At 42.1% G+C, this 19,215-nt stretch overlaps 1 protein-coding gene across 4 annotated transcripts in view; it reads left to right on the top strand.

Annotated features, from left to right (window-relative positions):
* Positions 1-402: 402 nt before the first annotated feature.
* The window catches only part of LOC111146968 (TBC1 domain family member 4), a 187,544-nt gene continuing 168,731 nt past the window's right edge, over positions 403-19,215 (top strand). For all 4 annotated transcript variants that reach the window (XM_022502750.1, XM_022502748.1, XM_022502747.1 and 1 more), the window contains exon 1: positions 403-900. In XM_022502750.1, the coding sequence (XP_022358458.1) occupies positions 403-900 (498 nt within the window). The remainder of the gene's footprint in view (positions 901-19,215) is intronic.

The following is a 19,215-nucleotide window of genomic DNA, read 5'->3' as shown; positions in this document are numbered from 1 at the left end:
TCCGTCTGCCTGCCCGGGGCGAGCGCAGCGGCCGCAGCGGCTCTGCAGCGCTGGAGCCGGCGGCGACAGGCAGCGGCGCGGGGTCCGCGGCGCAGGAAGGGGGAAGTGCGGCCCCTAGGCGCTAGCGCGAGGAAGGAGGATGACGATTTAAGCCGCCCTCTCCTGCCAGTCCGGCTGCGGGGCGCCCCCGGGGTGCCCGCCGCCCGAGCCTGCGGGCCGCGCCGGGGGAGTACCGCATGGGGCAGGGCCGCTGAAGCGCGGAGTTCGTGGTCTTGCCGTGCCAGAGAGGGCGCGGGGGCCGGGTGCGGCAGTTGGCACGGTTTCGGCGGCGCCTTCAGCGCGGCAGTCGGGGGCGCGGCGCGCCTAACCCGGCCGCCTCGGTGCCTTCGTGAAGCGCGAGTTATGGAGCCCCCCAGCTGCATTCAGGATGAGCCGTTCCCGCACCCTCTGGAGCCCGAGCCGGGCGCCCCTGCGCAGCCGGGCCCCGGGAAGCCGGGCGACAAACGGTTTCGGCTGTGGTACGTGGGGGGGTCGTGCCTGGACCGCAGGACCACGCTGCCCATGCTGCCCTGGCTCATGGCTGAGATCCGCCGGCGCAGCCAGAAGCCGGAGGCGGGCGGCTGCGGGGCGCCGGCCGCCCGCGAGGTGCTCCTGGTGCTGAGCGCGCCCTTCCTGCGCTGTGTCCCGGCACCAGGCGTTGGCGCCGCGGGGGGCGTTGGCCCCGCGGCGGCGCAGCCCAACCCCGCGGTGTTCATCTTCGAGCACAAGGCACAGCACATCTCGCGCTTCATTCACAACAGCCACGATCTCACCTACTTTGCCTACCTGATCAAGGCGCAGCCCGACGACCCCGAGTCCCAGATGGCCTGCCACGTTTTCCGCGCCACAGACCCCAATCAGGCAAGACGGCGGCTCGAGGCGCGGGGGAGGGTCCGGCGCCTTGGTGAGGAGTCGCGGGGCTGGAGGCACTGGGACCCCTGAGGAAGGGCTGACCGACTGTGGTCGCGCTGCTAGCGCGCGCCCTCCACGTGGCGCGCTCCAGCGTCCACTCCTGGCGTCCGGGGGACCAGGAGTGTTGGAGCTAGTGTTCGGGGGTGGGCGGGGTGGCAGGACGCCCAGCGGGAGCCGGAGAGAGGGAGGGAGGCGAAGAGTGGTCCCGGGTTGGTGGAGGAGCGGGTGCGCCCCAGGAGGACGCGGCGAGCAGCGCGCGTCTGGGGAGGTGTGCCTGGAGCAGGGAAGCCTGGCCTTGGCCTTGGTTTGCGTCTGTACGTGTGCGTGAGAGCAGGCACTGGAGAGTTGGGGTCCTCGAGGGCCTGCACTCACTCTCGGCCTTGGTGGAGTGTTGCACCTTAACCCAAGTGGAACGTCGAGTCCTAGTAACGGCAGCACCTGCGTGTCTGGGAGCTGTGAGGCTATTTGGGAGTGGAGTTTAGGGAAAAGTTAGTCGACAACGATGTCACCAAGTAGGAATCTGAGTTTAGATTTTGAGTGGAAAGAAAACTTTTTGTTTCGTTTGCCTTTTTTTTTTTTTTTTTAAACGCACTAATTGGAGACAGATACCAGCTTGGGTGATTTAAAAAGCCATTTCGTAAAAGAGGCCAAGATCTATTTTCTAATATTTATCCAAAGTCTACTAAATTGAGGTGTCTGTTACCAAACAGTGCATTTTTACTTCCTTAAAAACAGGCAAGCCCCTTTACCAATGGTTGGAGGAATCTAAAAAAAACTTTGTAACAGTGATTAAGTCTTTGAAAACTCGTTTTAAAATAAAAGTGTAAGGAGTTTTTATCATGTGCTAAGCCCCTGAAGTGCTATTCTAAAAACAGCTCTTTAATGTTTGCAAAGTGCTTTAGATTCTTCAGAAAAATAATGTTCTCTATATGTAAACAAAGTCTCAGTTGCAACATGTGGCTGTTCCTTGGGTAGCTGGGAAATTAATAGTAGTCAAGGCAGAAAAACATCCTGCAAATAGGCTTTTTTTCTTAATTCATTATTTTAGTATCTGTCATTGAAAGAGTTTTTCACAAAAGGCTTGTAGCTGAATTGAAGAAAATAAAAGCTCATTGTCTTAGATTTCATCAATTATTTTGTAAGCTAGATTAATACCTTAACATTCAGAACTCCCAGTATGAAGAGAACAGTTTTAACTTATATGACCGCTGGTAAAATACCTTTTTACAAATGATCTCAACATTTAAATCCATGATTAAAATGCATTTCACTTTGTGCTTATTTGTTCAAAGCTTATTTTTAGATTTTACCTCTGTTGAAATGGGAGTGCAGTATATTCTTTATATCTGAAAATTATCACTAATTTTGTTGTATTAAGTTTTTTTTTTTTTTTGGTTCTCTCTGTAAGGAGGAAGAAATTGCATTTTCCCAGGACTGTAAGGAATGTTTTATGATTTTGGGTAGCTTATGTTAAAATTATTTTCTTCAGATCTGATACATCATGGCTAATGTCATTAATGGTCAAAGTTTCTTTAGGGTGGAAGCACTTAGAATTCTTGACAGTGGCTGTTGAGTCCTTCCCAGATTTGTTGTTAGAGGATCAATTAAAAACATGCCCTCCCCCTTTTCTTTACCTTAATTATGTATTTAGGTGTTTGAGGCTGAATGTGCTATTATTTTACAAATAACAACAGGCTTAGGCTCATTTCTTCCTTTTGATCCTGTAGGAACACTGGCAACCATATGGCCGTTTGATAAAAGAGAAAAAAAACCCCTAACTTTTCCTGTTTATTGTCATTTCCCTGTTGAGTCTTTGGTCTAAAGATATGGATTCCAGTTTACTCTGAACCTAGAGAATCCCTGGTAGAGGATCCTTAAATTGAAAGGCCAGATGTTGTTCCATGAAGGATTATCTCCAGCCATATAGCAGGGTTGCAAACTCAAATGCATGGGATCTGGTTGAGTGAGGTGGAGATTGAGTAAGGACCAAGGACCATGAGTGATGCTCATTTCTCAGGGAGTTACTCAGCACCAGTTGCAAATTGCATTAACAAGATACAAGTCTGGTGTTGTCAGAGCTTCTGGTTTCCTAAGAGTGGAAGTCTGGATTTTTTGTATGACTCCATATTTTAAAGTATTAGCAAATATTTTAAACATTTGAGATTCCTATCTGGACCAAACAAAACACATCTGAGGTTTGGCTTCAGAGATGTAAAGGCTGCCACGTTGTTTTTCATAAATATTTGTTGAAAGGACGAGTGCAGTCATCAGGCTCTGTTGCTTTTTGCCACTTTTTCGTTTGGGCATCTGGATTCACTTAGTATGGCTCTCATAGTAGGCATAGGGCCATTTTGGGGGAAGAATTTATAAGTAATATTCTCAAAAGTGATGTTTCTACAGCTGAACTGGTTAAAGGGATGGATTCCTCACACTGTTACCATCTAGGGGTATGCTTCATACCCCCAGAGTAGGCTCTGGATGGTTCTAGGCACCTTTGAAATCAGAAGGAAAAAGACCTACTGTCTGCTTTGTCCCTGAGAATTATTTAGTTGGACTTTAAGATCATTGTTAAAAGCGTCTCCAGTCACTGAATAAAGTATGGAAAGTAGCCTAGAGGAGTAGGCCGGCAAACATCCATGAATAACTTTGCCTCTGGTTTGTCTCTCATGCCTGTCCCTTTGCTGAAATCGGCCTTTGTGTAGGATGGCCATATAATTCATTGTTTAATGAATCTAGGATGTTTAATGAATTGTTCAATGAATCATCTAAGATGATCTTTTTTAAAGATTTATTTATTTGAGAGAGAGAGAAAGAGTACGTGTGAGGGAGGAGAGAGAGAAAATTTAAGCAGGCTCTCCACTGAGAGTGGAGCCCAACCTGGTGCTTGATTTCGGGACCCTGAGATCACGACCTGAGCCAGAATCAAGAGTCAGAGGCTTAACTGACTGAGCCAGCCACCCAGGCACCTCTAATCTAGGGCAATTTTTATTGAGAACAGGGGCACCGCTAATTACACAGACATAACAAGGATAAACCCGGACTGTGTAGGGCAAACCAGGAAATGCGGTGACCACAGCTAAATGGAAAAGTTTGTGTTCATACCTAGCCACTGAGAAGGCTAGTTTCCACATAAGAAATGATAAGGTTTTGCAGAGTACCTGCTCATCTCTTTTGGGGGGTGGATCTACAGGTAGCCTCTAAGATGGGAGCACTGTGCTAGTGGCTTGGGTCTGTTGTGGGGAGTTGTCATGGTGATGTGCCCTCTGGATTCCCGTCTCCTCTATGGGTGGGTCAGAGTCAACTTAAGCATGTGGGCCTAAAGGAGCTCTCAGCCAGAATGGCCTAATGAGGAGCTGTTTGTCCCAGGTGCAAAGAGAGATGGGGGTCAGGAGCAAACGAACCAGTTCCAGATCAAATAGATGCCTGTGCGGAGTGGTTCCCATTTATTCAAGCCTGTGTGGTCCTGCACAGGAGGAATGTCAGGCTTAGTACATTTCAGCTAAACTTGGATATTTGAATTAGTAAAAGTACTTAACTGTACATAATTTAAAAAAAAAACCACTGGCATAAATTGAATTATAGACTTAAAACTGGTTGAGGAACCAAGAATATCTGATTCTCTATCTAAGATCTAGGGTAGGTCACTTATATTTTTCAAATTTTTATCTTTATCTACTTTCAGAAAGAGACTGTGTAGCATTATCTCAATTTCCCAAATGAAAAGCAGAAATTATTCCAAGTTATGTCTATTTTACCATATTAAAAAAAAGCAAGAGTTGTTAGTGTTTATAAATATTGTTAGAGATTAAAGGTGTTCATTATCATTTGCATGAGACTGCATGAAAATTATATTTCAAAATTACAGAATGAGCAATCATTTAAAAAACAAAAACATGATTACTATGATTTTTGCTGATTTTGTTTATGTATTTCTTGATGCTTGCAAGAATGTAATTTCAAAGAGATTTTATAAATTGTGTTCTTAAAATTCTTAAAGATGAACTTGACACCAGTTTATTTGAGCTCAAAATTCTCTAAATTTATAATGTTTTTTTGTTCCTCTTAAAATATTTAGTATTTTCTGAGCTTTATTCAGGTAACCAATTTTCAATTTAGTTCTGTTGATAGCTTTCAAAAGGGATCGTTTCTCAGAAGTTCTTACTCATTGCTAATGGGGCTATACTAGTCAGGAAACTAAAGAAATGGAAATCTGAAAGTTTTCATGTTTCTCTTTCTGCTTCTGGAATAGTCTGTGCCATTCTAGACAGATCTCTCCCTTCATGTTTGCTATAGTTGCTTTTTTGTCGTCCCCCAAACCCCCCTGTCCTGATTTGAGTTGGAGGTTGATTTGCCCTGACTCTACACCATGGTAGAATCTTGACCTTGATATCTGGGGGAAAGGTAAAAAATGTGTGCCCAGAGCCTCCCAATTGTGAGGTAGTGTTAGTTATAGTGAAGACTGAGACTGTTCAGTTATCTGGGCTTGTTTATCATAAGCCAGAGTTCTGGTTCTCAAACTTGAGTATGTATCAGAATTACCTGCTTGTTAAAACACATGACTACCCCCCCATTTCTGATGTTAACAAGCTCCCCCAATGATGATGCTCAGTCTACTGGTCTGGGGACCACAAATTGAGATCCACTGCCCTCAATGATTTATTCATTTGTTGGGTTATATGACCACTTCTATCCCCTTAGTTATTTTTGCAGTTCTCAGACTTAGAAGTTCAAGGTGAGTGTGAGGAGGAGTCATATCTGACTACAGAAGATTTTTTAAGAAAATCTTCAATTTCTAGCTAAATGGCTTTGCACATCTTCCCTAGATAGACGTTATTCTGCTGGTCATCCTAGGACTATCCATATGTTGAATGAAAACTTTACCTTTCAAGCCAAAGTTTTAAGTTTTGCAGATGGAATAAACAGTTTCTTAAGAGTACGTCGCAATGTAAGGTTATGATAAGATTTTGCAAAAAATAAAGATTTATTTATTTGCATCCAGAGAAATAACAGCATTCTGCATGTTTGGTACACTGGCTATTAAGAAAATCAAGCAGGGGTGCCTGGGCGGTTTAGTTGGTTGGACGTCTGACTCTTGATTTCAGCTCAGGTCACGATCTCAGGGTCCTGGGCTCCAGCACCGCTTTGAACTCTGTTCGGCTACGGGTCTGCTTGGGATTCTCTTTCTCCCTCTCCTCTGCCCCTCCCCACCACTTGCACTCTGTATCCCCTAAAATAAATAAATCTTAAAAACAAAAAATCAGACAAAAAGAAATAAAGAGTTGGCATTTTGGTGAATAAGATGATGACCGTTCTGAATAATTATTGCTCCCATGGCTATCTTTTGTGTGTGTGTTGAGAAAACTTAAAATCTACTCTTAGCAAATTTCAAGTATACAATGTAGTATTTTATTAATGACAGTCACTGGGCTGTCTGCTCATTAGATCTTCAGAGCTTAGTCATCCTGCATAACTGACGGTTGGTACCGTTCGACCAACATCTTTCCATTTCTGCCATCTCCCTGCTCCTGGAAACCGCAATTCTACTCTGTGCATTTATGAGTTTGACTTTTTAGGTACCATATGTGAATGAGATTATGCAGTATTTGTCTACTTTTCCCCATGTTTGTATTAAAAATATCCATAGTTAAATATGCTCATTAAATTTGTAAAATAATAATGTTTCGTACATGCTTGGATATAGTTATATCTATATATGTATATTTATTATAACAAATATATTTTTGTATATTTGTTTCAATGAGAAGTAAAAGGTCTACATGATATCTTAGGCTGGGAAGTTGAACTCTGGTGTATCTTATGTAGTGCCCTTAGGAAGGCAGGGAAGTAAACTATGACAGTCTCTCTGTAACCTCTGTAAGTACAGTTTAGAATAAAAATTTAGAATAAGTTTGGAAAAGAATATAAGGCTTTAGGATGTGTATTTAAGAACAGGTACAACTATGCATTATATCAAGTATATATAAAGTATATAAACACTATAAAGTATTAGAAAGTATGAGGTATAAACTATTAAACTATTTATTATAAGATGAAACTATACAATTATACTGTATAAAGTATAAAATTATAAGATATAAAAATAGCACACTTACCATCATTATAAAATATATATGATCAAGCAAGAAGTACCGGAACCAAGTTGTCCTATAATAGTTACCTTAAGTTGGGGCGCCTGGGTGGCTCAGTGGGTTAAGCCGCTGCCTTCGGCTCAGGTCATGATCTCAGGGTCCTGGGATCGAGTCCCGCATCGGGCTCTCTGCTCGGCCGGGAGCCTGCTTCTCTCTCTCTCTCTCTCTCTGTCTGCCTCTCTGCCTACTTGTGATCTCTGTCAAATAAATAAATAAAATATTAAAAAAAAAATAGTTACCTTAAGTTAAAGACAAAAGAATATGTAAATTTTTAAAAAAGATTTTATTTATTTGGGTGGAGAGGAAAAACACCAGTGTGGGGGAGGGGTAGAGGGAGAAGCAGAGTCTATGCTGAGCAGAGAGCTGGACTCGGGGCTCCATCCTGGGACCCTGAGATCCTGACCTGAGCCAAAGACAGATGCTTTTTTTTTAAATTAAAGGTTTTATTTATTTGTCAGAGAGAGAGAGAGTGAGCCCAAGCAGGGGGAGCGTCAGGCAAAGAGAGAGGCCAGCTTTCTGCTGAGCAGGGATTTCGATGTGTCCATCCCAAGACACTGGGATCACGACCTGAGCCAAAGGCAGATGCTTAAACGACTGAGCCACCCAGGCGCCCCAAGAAAATGTAAAATTTGATGTCAAAATAAAGCCCAATGACTTGATGGGCTTATGTATGCTTTTGTAGGAGTTCAAGTAGAAAAAAGTGGTTTAGAAAAAAAATCACAAGGACCATAGTGACACTGGCATGCTGTTCCCATGCTGTGTCATAGTCCTGTTGTTTGGGAAAATAACATCTTTTTTACATTGAATTTAGGATGTTAGTATAAATAATACTGGTTTTATACTTGTGTTTGTGGCTATTTTGTAAATTGATTTTGTCTTAAGAGTTGTTTGAAAACTAATGCTATAAGCATATGAAGTTTATATCTAGATTTTTGTGAACATATTTAAATAGACTAACAGTGAAATAACGATATCCGCTTCTTCAGTTACCTTTGAAAAGATACTGAACAATCTGTAAGTTTGGAAAACTCTGGGTTTAAACTTTTAGATGTTATTTAATGGATCCCTGATAATCTATAATCACATGATAGAAAGGGAAAAAATGTGGGATTAAAATTTTGGTTGGTTTAATTTCAGATCATCTTAACACTGGTATCTGCGGCCCACCAGGAAGATATGGGAGTTACTATTTTTTAAATTACTGATCTCTTCCAAGTTTTATTTCTTGTAAGAGGTTGGGTTGGAAAGAGGATCTCCAAGTAATGGGATTTTCCCGGCTAAATATAGAAGCCTAAATTTGCTGCTCCAGTTCTTTTACGTTGTGGCTGCCCTTAACTAGTTCAATAGTTTCCACTTTGACAGTGCTGTGAATTTTTACATGAATATCTAAAATTCTCAATGTTAGAACCATGGAACTTTGTACTATCAATGTCACTTTGGAGGAGTTCATTATTAGTTTTAGTTTCTTTTCTTTTCTTTTTTTTTTTAGATTTTATTTATTTATTTGACAGAGAGAGAGATCATAAGTAGGCAGAGAGAGAGAGAGGAGGAAGCAGGCTCCCTGCAGAGCAGGGAGCCCGATACGGGACTCGATCCCAGGACCCTGGGATCATGACCTGAGCTGAAGGCAGAGGCTTTAACCCACTGAGCCACCCAGGTGGCCTCAGTTTTAGTTTCTAAGTCAAACTGTACTTCTGGGCAAATCAGGCATTCTTTTGCATCTTACCATTGTACCTTCATAAACATTTCCAGGAGCAGATTATGTAATGTGGATAAATACATTTATGATCTAGGCCTTTTACAAGCCAACAGGCAAATTTGTTTTCGGGCCCTCGATGGCTCCTGGCTTTTTCAATTAACCTCTTGCCCTGGTTTCAGGCACTTCATTCTCATTAGCTGGGCAGCCTGAGAGATTTTTGTGAGTTTACCTAAAATTAAGCTGATGGCCTCCTGGTTGGTTTTCTAAATCTCTCTTCCCATTAGGTCCCTGGGAGCATGCTCTGTGCCTGTCGGGATATCTTTTCACTCTGTGCTGACTGCTCACTGTGAAGACCAGCCAGTGCCTGTTGCCTAGCTCTTTAAATATTGCGTGCTGTCTGCTTGATTGAATTGTTTTTCCAGTTGTGGAAGCTTGTTTTCCCTCTTCCTAGAGATGATCTGTTGTCTGGTCCTTGCCCTTTCTTGTTGGCTTCTTCCAAAGCTATGAAGCTTGTGTACTGATTTTATTTTAGTTTTCATATGGAATTTTACAAAGGTCTGTTGACATGAACATAGCCTAATAGTAATGGTGGGCATGACTCCTCTATGTTCATCCATAATTCCTTTTTTTTTTTTTAAGTTTATTTTTTAAGTAACCTAGACCCAACATAAGGCTCAAACTCACAACCCCAAGATCAAGAGTCACATGCTCTACCAACCGAGCCAGCCAGGCACTGCTCATCTGTAATTCTTTCATCTAATTTGAGGCATGTTCAATAGGCAGATCTCTGGTTTCTAATCCCAATATTAAAAACAATGTAAAAATGGATGGTATTACCTTCTGTTTCTTGGCACCACCCTTTATATTTTAACTTCCTCATTAATTCTAAACCTTTTCCAGAGGTCAGATTATTCTGTTAAAATAATAAATGACATTTGACAACTTTGCTAATTCTGTGCTTGTATAAGTACAGTGTGTTAGTCATAGCAATAGAGACTAGTCATAGCAACAGAGAATAATATGCTGTTAGGGATCTGGGAGTTAGTTAATTGGCATTAAACCTGCTTCTCTTTTTTTTTTCTTTAATTTCTTAAAAAAGATTTTATTTATTTGAGAGGGAGAGAAGAGAGAGAGCACACAAGCATGAGCGGGAGTGTGGGTGGCAGAGGGAGAAGCACACTCCCTGCTGAGCAGGGAGCCCAACATGGGGCTCCATCCCAGGACCTGGAGATCACGACCAGAGCTAGAGGCAGACATTTAATGACTGATCCACCCAGGCACCCCTAAAACTGTTTCTCTTAGAAGTTAGATTGGAGATATATATATTTGAGATTGTATTATATGTTTTGACTAGTGGATTGTGAATAAGACTAAATAAAATATGTCTTAATTAGTATATGAGAAAATATAGTTCTTTAGAATAAAGAGTATAAAAAACAATCTTCAATTTCTCAAGTAGTCTTACATAAGCCTACCTTAGATTCTAACAGTTTGTCTCTCATTTGCTTGATATACCATAAAAATCCAGCATTTGCTTCTGTCTTTGGGAATTATACTCTAAACTTCTAGGAGCCAGTTATAATAGTAATAATAATAATGATACTAGTTCTAATCACTATGTATTCATTTATTTTCTTGCCCATGCGATTCTCAAACTTTAACATGCATTACCTGGAAAGTTTGTAATAATGACCGATCATTGGACTCCACCCCCAGAGCTGCTGGTTGTGAAAGTCTTGGGTGATGTCCAGAGTTTGTGTCTGTGACAGGTTCCCAGGTGATGTTGATACTCCTGGTCCAGGATTACCTTGGACAACTACTGCTCTAAACCAGCAGCTGGCAAACTATGACCTTTATTTTTAAAATACAGTTTCATTTTAACCAGCTCTACTCCCGTGTTTACATACTGTCTGTGGCCGGTTTCCTGCTCCATGGCAGTCTTGAGTATTTTGGGCAGACACTCTATGGCCACCAAGCTTAAAGTCTTTATTATTTGTCCCTTCACTAAGTTTGCTGACTTCTGCTCTAGATAATATTTTTAAAAATGGCTTTTTTTAATCCCCGTTTTATAGGTGAGAAAATGAAGCCCATCATTTTCCTAAGGACACAAGCTATCAAGGAGCAGATCTGGGATTCCAAACCCCATGCATTTTCTAAAACCCACTTTGTAAATTGTTATTGATGGCCCCCACATTTATCAAGGTAGCCTAGCTCTTTTCTCTAAACTCAAGCTTTTTTTTAGTTTCTAAATGCTTCCTTGATACCTACACTTATAGATGTAGTTACTAATGCTGGTAAACCAAGGAATTATATTGGAGTCCTACTTTTCACTCCCCAGTTACAGTTCTGGAGGGATGGCCTGTTGATTCAGCCTCCAAAACTTAGTTTTAACATGTCACATCTTTCCACCACACCTGCCACCATGCTGGTAAAACCCCTGTGATCTCTTGCTGGGACTTTTCCCCTCTCAGCTGTTCTCCCTGCTCTGCTCTTGCCCTCCTGTCAGACCCTTCTTCCATGGAACCCCAGGAGTGTGCTTATAAAACACAAACCAGACCAGGTTCCCTTTGCACTCTGAATAATATGTAAATTTCCCCTTACATTTGGGTTGGTCCGTCCAGCTTGGACTGCTGCTGCTCTCCAGTCCCTGCTGTACACTTCAGCTGTCCTTAAACAAGCCCAGCTCCAGGGTCACTTCAAAACCTTTGCATGTGTGGTCCCCATTCTTGCTAGATTGGCTTCTTCTCAGGTCTCAGTTCTTTGCCTAAATCACAAATGTTGCTTACACAGATTGGCCTCTGGTGACCCTCTATCTAAAGTAGACAGGTAGCCCAGTTTTTCACTTCTATCTCAGCCCTCCCTGTTTTCCTTCTGACACGAGTACATTTAAAATTATTATTATTATTATTATTGTTTTTTAAGTAGGCTCCACACCCGATGTGGGGCTTGAGCTCATGAGTCTGAGATCAAGAGTTACATGATTTACCAACCGAGCCAGCCAGGCACCCCTAAAATTAATTTTTAAAAAATTCTAGGGGAATGTCACCCACTATTTCTAGAATATTAGGTAAACTTCATAGGGAGAGAGCTCTTGTCTGCTCATGGTTGTACACCTGGGACCTAGTTCTGTAATAGAGATTCATTACAACAGATTGAAATTAAGAAATCAGTACCTGCCCTCAAGGAATTTAAATCTGCTGGCAAGAGACTGAAATCTGTTTGCCGGGATGTGCACGTGTTCCCAGATTTGCCACCTTTAGTTGTTAACTTTAGCAAGAGTTAATTGTATTGTTTGCTCAGTTTTATTTTTTGTTATGAATATTTATAATTTTAGAGACATCATCCTGCTTATAATATTAAGTGGGGCTATAAAGAAGGCGTATTTTAAAAATATTTTATTTATTTATTTGACAGAAATCACAAGTAGGCAGAGAGGCATGCAGAGAGAGGGGGGAAGCAGACTCCTCATTGAGCAGAGAGCCTGATGTAGGGCTCTATCCCAGGACCCTGAGATCATGACCTAAGCTGAAGGCAGAGGCTTTAACCCACTGAGCCACCCAGGCACCCCAAGAGGGCATTTAAAAAAAAATAAACATGTTGTGTAATTTCTGGAAAAGAAAAGAAAAGAAAAGATTTCTAGACTAATTTAAGTTGGTCTGCTTTTTTCTCTACCAAAACATGGGAAGTTTACTGAAGCTGCCGACAGGAGAACACGCGTCTTCATGGCCTTTTCTCTGAATGACATGAGTCGAGCCTTTGGGCATCTGGAAGGTGATCAGCTAGTGGTATTGTGAAAGTATCCTTGCAGTAATTGGATTATCCTTCATTTTCAGTCCAGTTCAGTTATTTAGGCTTCTCGGTGCAAGTATGATCTCATCCGGTAAACTATTTAGTTACACAATGCTTTGGATGGCTTCTGTAAGTTTTTACTCCCAAATCTAACCAATTTCCAAGATCCTGATTTTTAAGCCTGATTCTAGAAAGGGTGGGGAAGGCCTAAAAGGTATTCAGAACTTTTTATTTTAATCAAAAAGGGAAATGAGGGGCTGGAGAGGAGATCACCAGGGTGTGGCCAGGGATGAAAAAGGAAAACACCAGGGCCAATGTCCATAGTGAACTATAGACCGATAATAAGATGTAGGATTGTATTCTGGATTTCTTTATTTGCTTAAACAGCGTGCCCTTGTGAGAGAGTAATTACCTTGTATTCATTTTGTGTAATGTTTATAATAAGGACACTTAGATAGGTTGATTGTAGTTTTCAGTGGCCCCTGGGGCACGAACCAAGCTACCAGTAGGACGATATTCCTGTTCTGCACTGTTCCCCTGGGGTTCTACTTTAAAAGGAACAACACAAGGAAAGATGGCTTTATTTTTCCAGGAAAAATTAAAAAGTGCCACAGTCATGAGCTTTTATAAATATAGGCACTCGGCCTCTTCCTCAAAAGGGGCATTTCCTCCTCACTCCTTCCTTATCTTCCATCATGCCTTTCTTTTTTTTTTTTTTTTTTTTTTAAGATTTTATTTATTTATTTGTCAGAGAGAGAGAGGGAGAGAGAGCGAGCACAGGCAGACAGAATGGCAGGCAGAGGCAGAGGGAGAAGCAGGCTCCCTGACGAGCAAGGATCCCGATGTGGGACTCGATCCCAGGACGCTGGGATCATGACCTGAGCCGAAGGCAGCTGCTTAACCAACTGAGCCACCCAGGCGTCCCCATCATGCCTTTCTTTGAGCATTACTTCTCTCCAGATTTTCTTCAACTTTTGAAGCCTTGCATGGGGTAGGAGATTCCATTTTGCTCCATTGGTGAAGCTATGTGTTTTCTAAGTGAGCTTTTGGAGTTTGTCCTTGTCCTTTATTCATGATTGGAATGACTTTTAAAAACCTGCTTTCCATTAGTATGTTCATTGTAAGACATGGACATTGCTAATTGCACATTATTTGAAACAGTAAATGTAGCGGCTTATTAAGGCAAAAGGTAAATATCGTTTCCCAACAAGTTTGCCCATTTACAGAGGTGGTTTTCTTTTCTCCTGGCCTGGAGAACAATCTGTCCAGTCACTTCTGTCGGGGGAGAAAAGCTGTACTGTACATACTGGGAATGGGAGTTGATATTTGTTAGTACTGGATTTGAGTCATAATACATTAACCCATTTACCTAGGAACCAGTCAGGTTGACAGCTTTTGTGTGCATGTAATTATACCAGTTAATAGTTTCTCTGGAAACCTTGTTTGCTATGATATTGCTCTGATTTCTCTTGGGAGAGCAGAATTAATTCTGGACATTGATGGTGGGAACTGACATATGTATGACCTGTGATTTTTTTCTTAGCTGCTTACATTTTCCAGATGATTTATTTTTAAATGTCGTGCTGCCACCATGGAAGAGAATTACAGCAACACTTTATGTATACTTAGATCTCCATAAATCAAGGGGAGACTTTAAACGGATGAGTTTACTAAAAATTGTTGATTTAAAAAAATGTTCATGAAATTTCCTCAGTATCTGCTACTGCAAAGGGCTTTGTACATATTTTCCATTTTGATTCTTCTCAATGAATGAAACGTTTGTCTGTTTCAGTTAGCGTAAATGCAGGAAAATCCCATTCTTATATTGTTCTCTCTTTTGAACATGTTCATATATAATGTATCTCAAAAGAAGTGACTAACTCCTCCTCGATTTTTCATTTGCAAAGGAGAAAAGTCCCATTTATTATTGATGATGCAGGTGTGATCAGGTGACACAGAGATAACAGGCTTTCAGCTGGAGAAGCCAGACCCGACACAGGAAGTTGAAGCTCTGGATCCCAGTCTTCCATAAGTAGTCATATAATATGTGCAGTGTTAATCTGGGTCTTGGTTTTTCTAGTTGTTCCTTTGTTTATTACCTCATTCATTCATTCATTCATTCAGTTATTCCTTCAACCGTCTATTCATTTGTTTAGTTACTAGGAACGGAATGTTTCCTGTATGCCTGATATTGTACTAGACACCACGCTGGAGTGGTTTGTAAAACAGGTGCATTCTCTGCTTCATGGATCTTAGAGTTTTGTGGAGAAGCGAGGCAAAACTAAGTAAAAACTACATAATGTAATTGCCAAGTGCTTGGGCTCTGTAGTCAGATCTCAGGGACCCAAAGCTCCACTGTGGCTGGGCTGCATGGTCCTGGGCAAGTTCTCGCACCTCTCTTTATCTTGAACCCCTCATCTGTAATATGGGGGGGGATGAGAGCATTGTTGTGAGGATTAAGTGAATCCATTCAAAGCATGCAGAACAGTGTCATGTGGTAACTACTACGGAAATGTTACCTACATATCCACAGGTATCCAATTTCAAATTGTAAAAAGGGCTGTGAAGGAAAAGGATGTGGTGCTATGAGAGAGTAAGAGAAAACTTACTCTAGGTTGGGTTGTGCAGTAGGTAGATTCTCTAGGTCTCTTTATTGTTTAAAATCTTATATTTTTCTAGTTAACGCTTCCTCTGCCAGTCAGTCTAGAATCTACGGGAAAGCTGGCCCCAGCCCCAGCCCCAAGGTGAGAAATGCCATTCATTGTCCAGGATACAGGCCCAAGCCACGTGATGAGTTTGTGCCTGGGGCTCCCGTGGTCCCAGGGAATGTGACAGTTTGTGCCAACGCAAGAGGAGAGAAATTTTCTTGGGGGTCCTAAGAAAGTTTTCTCCTGGCTGTCACATGTAGATTTAAAACCTGAAATGTAGTTATAGTTATTTCACTACCACAGTGATGCTGAAAACGAGCTGGGCAATCCGGAGAGGCCTGGAAAATTGCATCTGAACACTGATAGCAATAAGCCTCCTTAGCACCTGCCTGCAGACTTGTTCATAACTTCTTGTTATGTGAGTTGAGTTGAGCTTTCGGCTACGTATAACCAAAACCAAGAGATGAGTCAGGGAAGGCCTCTTGTGGACGTGATGATTAAGGATGATTTCCAAGTTTGCTGATTCCCACCCCCCCACCATTTTTTTTAAACTAATGAGTGCGTTTGATCCATTTATAGATGTCAGGAAGGCTGGTGGGAGGAGTGGGGGAGAACTAGGTTTCAGGGGCAAAATCAAGAGTTCTCATTTATAAAATGAGAGAGCTGGATCTTAGTGATTTGCACATTTTTTTCTGACTAAAGATAGCTGAGAGAAATGACATCCTTCCATCAGTAATTATGGTTTCTCAAGCATTGCCAACCATTTTCACCAACAAGGGGGCCACTGAAAATAGCGTCTCAGCAGGGGTGGGGAGGGTGCTACGCTGGTGTTTTTCAACCTGATGGCACATAAGAATGTCCTGCAGAGCTTAAGAGAAGTAGGCATGTCTACGAGATTCTTGGGTCCTTCCCCACATCTGTTGAATCAGAATCTCGGTGAGTTGTGGGGATCTGTTGAAGAGCTGGTAACGGGGTTGACGGTAGCGTGGCCCTGCGTGCAGCGAATTTGAGAAACCACTGCTAATGGAGATGCAGGGTCCCTTCCCCTGCCAGGCTTTTGATGACAACTCCAGGAACCAGTATCCGTTAACTGTAAGTTCAGGACATAGCAGGACCCGTAGGAGTAGCCACAGCACTTTGGCGTTGTTAAAATACCTCAGCTGCCGTCTTGACGATACTGTTTCTTGATAACACTTCTGGTCAAATTGTTACATGTTTTCTTTTGACAGTGAGAGTCACCCACTGTCTGCGATGGCAGGCATATGGGCAATATAGAGAGCGTCTTAACAGTTTACACAGTGTTTACATGTTTGGGTAATTAGAATATCTAAACAGCTGTTAAAATAACACTTTGCATATCAGTAGCTGGGGAAATTCCATGAGAAATCAGGTGGTCGACCAGTCTCTAATCATAGGTCATTTTCTAGAGTCCTGGCATGGACATCATCTACCCATGCTCCGTCAACGCTAGATAATGGTAGTAGACCTCTGTTGTCATAGCGAGAGGGGTCTTGGAGAGGAAATGGGTCAAGGACACGCTGAAGCATAATTAGGAGCAGGGCTATAAGCAGTGGGGAAGTGAGATGTTTGGGATGGGGTGAGCCAAGGAGGGTACTGGCTCCAGGGCTGAGTCGGGGGGCCCCCAAATAATGAGATGGTCAGCAGGAAGCAATTGCTCTAATTAATATAATTAAGGCTTTATTTATGGTCGTTTGGGACTGCATTGGCAGCTAGGCAATTGGCCCTAGGTGGTAACAATGCTCTCAGCTTTGGAAAATGATGCTTCAGGCATTTTGAGGGAAACTTAGCTCTGCTCTGTCTCCTGCTCTCCCCCACCTCCACCTTTGTAGGTTTATAAATGAGGGAAGGAGAACATTCAGTCCTGGAAGGAGGCAACATATTAACTCTTCTACCTAGTAAGAGGTTTCTTATTTGACTTCCTCAGAAAGAGAGCAGGTTAAAGGCAGCATTCTTCTCCTTGCTTACTTATTTTTGAGGTAATACATACTTTGGCAGTTGTCTTGGGTATCATCATACCAAGCTTTAGAACACAGGACACGTTTGCGTTTGTTCCTTTCATTCAATTTGCTCTCCATAATTGAAGTGGATTTTATATTTAAAAATTAGTCATCTGAGAAAAAATAATGGTGTCAGTGTAGGATTGTTAGAGGATGAATTTTGGTTGCGTGTTAATGGCGGAAGCCATGACTATCTTGTAGTTGTCAGAGTGTTTGAAGTTCCTTATTACTGCTGTGGTTATCAGCTCAGCCATGGCCATTCACAAATATTGGTGGAGGGCAGTCAAGTGTAAGATTAGCCAGTTAGCAGCTGGGGAGAAAGAGGTTTAAGTGATTTCTACAGAAACAGGTAAACAGTGAGAGTAGCATACGCTGGCGTTAATTACTCGGGGAAGTTATTGAGAGAATGCATATTTGGTGAGGCATTCCATATTCCCCGACATGGCATCTGTACTGAGTCTCCAGGAATGTGGAAGCTTCAGGGCCTGGTTCTGGAGTTTAGACAACAAGGACCGATAATTAACATGTAAGGTTTTTGTTCTTTAATGCAGTGTCACTCTTAATCTGTTGACTTTTTAAAGTCAATATGTCCACTTGTATGTAGGAGGTAAAGAATGTAGTGATTAGGAAATTTTAATGGTTTTTGTGTCATTCTTAAATTCCTATAAAGGACGTGGCGTTTGTGGGTTTAGCCAAGTTAATTAAAAAAAAAAAAGGCCTTATAGTGATTTCTGAGTTGCTCAGAAATGTCATGTCACTTTGAAAGAACATCTTGGTAGAGTTGGCAAGTTTATAGCACCTAGTAATTTTGGAAACTTAGTATTAAAGAAATTTATAGCTCCATTATATATGGAAATGGGAGTTTGAGAATTTATGGTAATTGACATCCACGGATAGTCCTTCTGAAGTCCACTTGGAGTCTTTTCTGAAATATGGTACAAACAGTCTTTAAACCCTTATTATTCTAAGCTGCAACTCAAATTTCTTTATTTCATTGTGTATTGTAGATTCTAAGAAGTGTGGAAAAAAAAGTTTTAAAAAAAGTGGTAAACTGAGCAGGAGCTCCTGATTGCTCTGTTGTTTACTTCCTGTGGTACAGACACACACTTGCCCCCCAAATACACAGCCCAGTGTTAGATGCGTACTTGTAAGCTAGGTGGTTTAAGTCATCGTGGTGAGCATTGAAGATGATGATGAAAAGCCATGTTGACTATTCATGGAAACATTATGAATCCGTGCAGCTTACTAAACATTATGTAATGCTATTGGCCAGTCTGTAAGACTCTGTAGTCACGGAGGGGGTGAATTTGGCTCCACCCAAACTTTTTTTTTTTTAAAGATTTTATTTATTTATTTGACAGAGATCACGAGTAGGCAGAGAGGCCGGCGGGGGTGGGTAGGGGAGAAGCAGGCTCCCCGCCGAGCAGAGAGCCCGATGTGGGGCTCGATCCCAGGACCCTGAGATCATGACCTGAGCTGAAGGCACAAACTTTAACCCACTGAGCCACCCAGGCACCCCCCCCACCCAAACTTTTTAACATGGCTGCGGTTCTGCCTCTTCTTCCTTCCTCCACCCCAGCTCTGTCTTCCAGCCTTCTTTGAACTTCTTACCATTTCTCATGCCCAGTGGGCCTTTCACATCTTTATGTTCACATACTGGTCTTTTTGTTGGGAATGTCCTTTTATCCAGCGTCCTGGTGGTGTGGTGTCCTAATCTTTACAAACGCCCTCAAAAGTCACTTCCTTTTCTATAAAATCTTCTCTATCAGTCTTCATCCCCTGTTTGAAAGTTGCTTCTTCTTCTGCACTCCGTACTTATACATAGCTTTATTCCAGCAGTTCTCTGGTATTCTTGTTGTTTATTTGCAAGGCTCTCTCCACTAGTTTGTAAGCTCATTGAAAGTGGAGACAGTCTTTTTGGTATCTTGAGCATCTAGCACAATGACCAATACGGGGCATTC

Source organism: Enhydra lutris, unplaced genomic scaffold, assembly GCF_002288905.1.
Source record: "Enhydra lutris kenyoni isolate GAN:26980312 unplaced genomic scaffold, ASM228890v2 scaffoldscaffold15, whole genome shotgun sequence".
NCBI lineage: Eukaryota > Metazoa > Chordata > Mammalia > Carnivora > Mustelidae > Enhydra > Enhydra lutris.
Note: the sequence above shows the minus strand (reverse complement) of the source record. Positions and strands in the feature narration are given on the sequence as shown.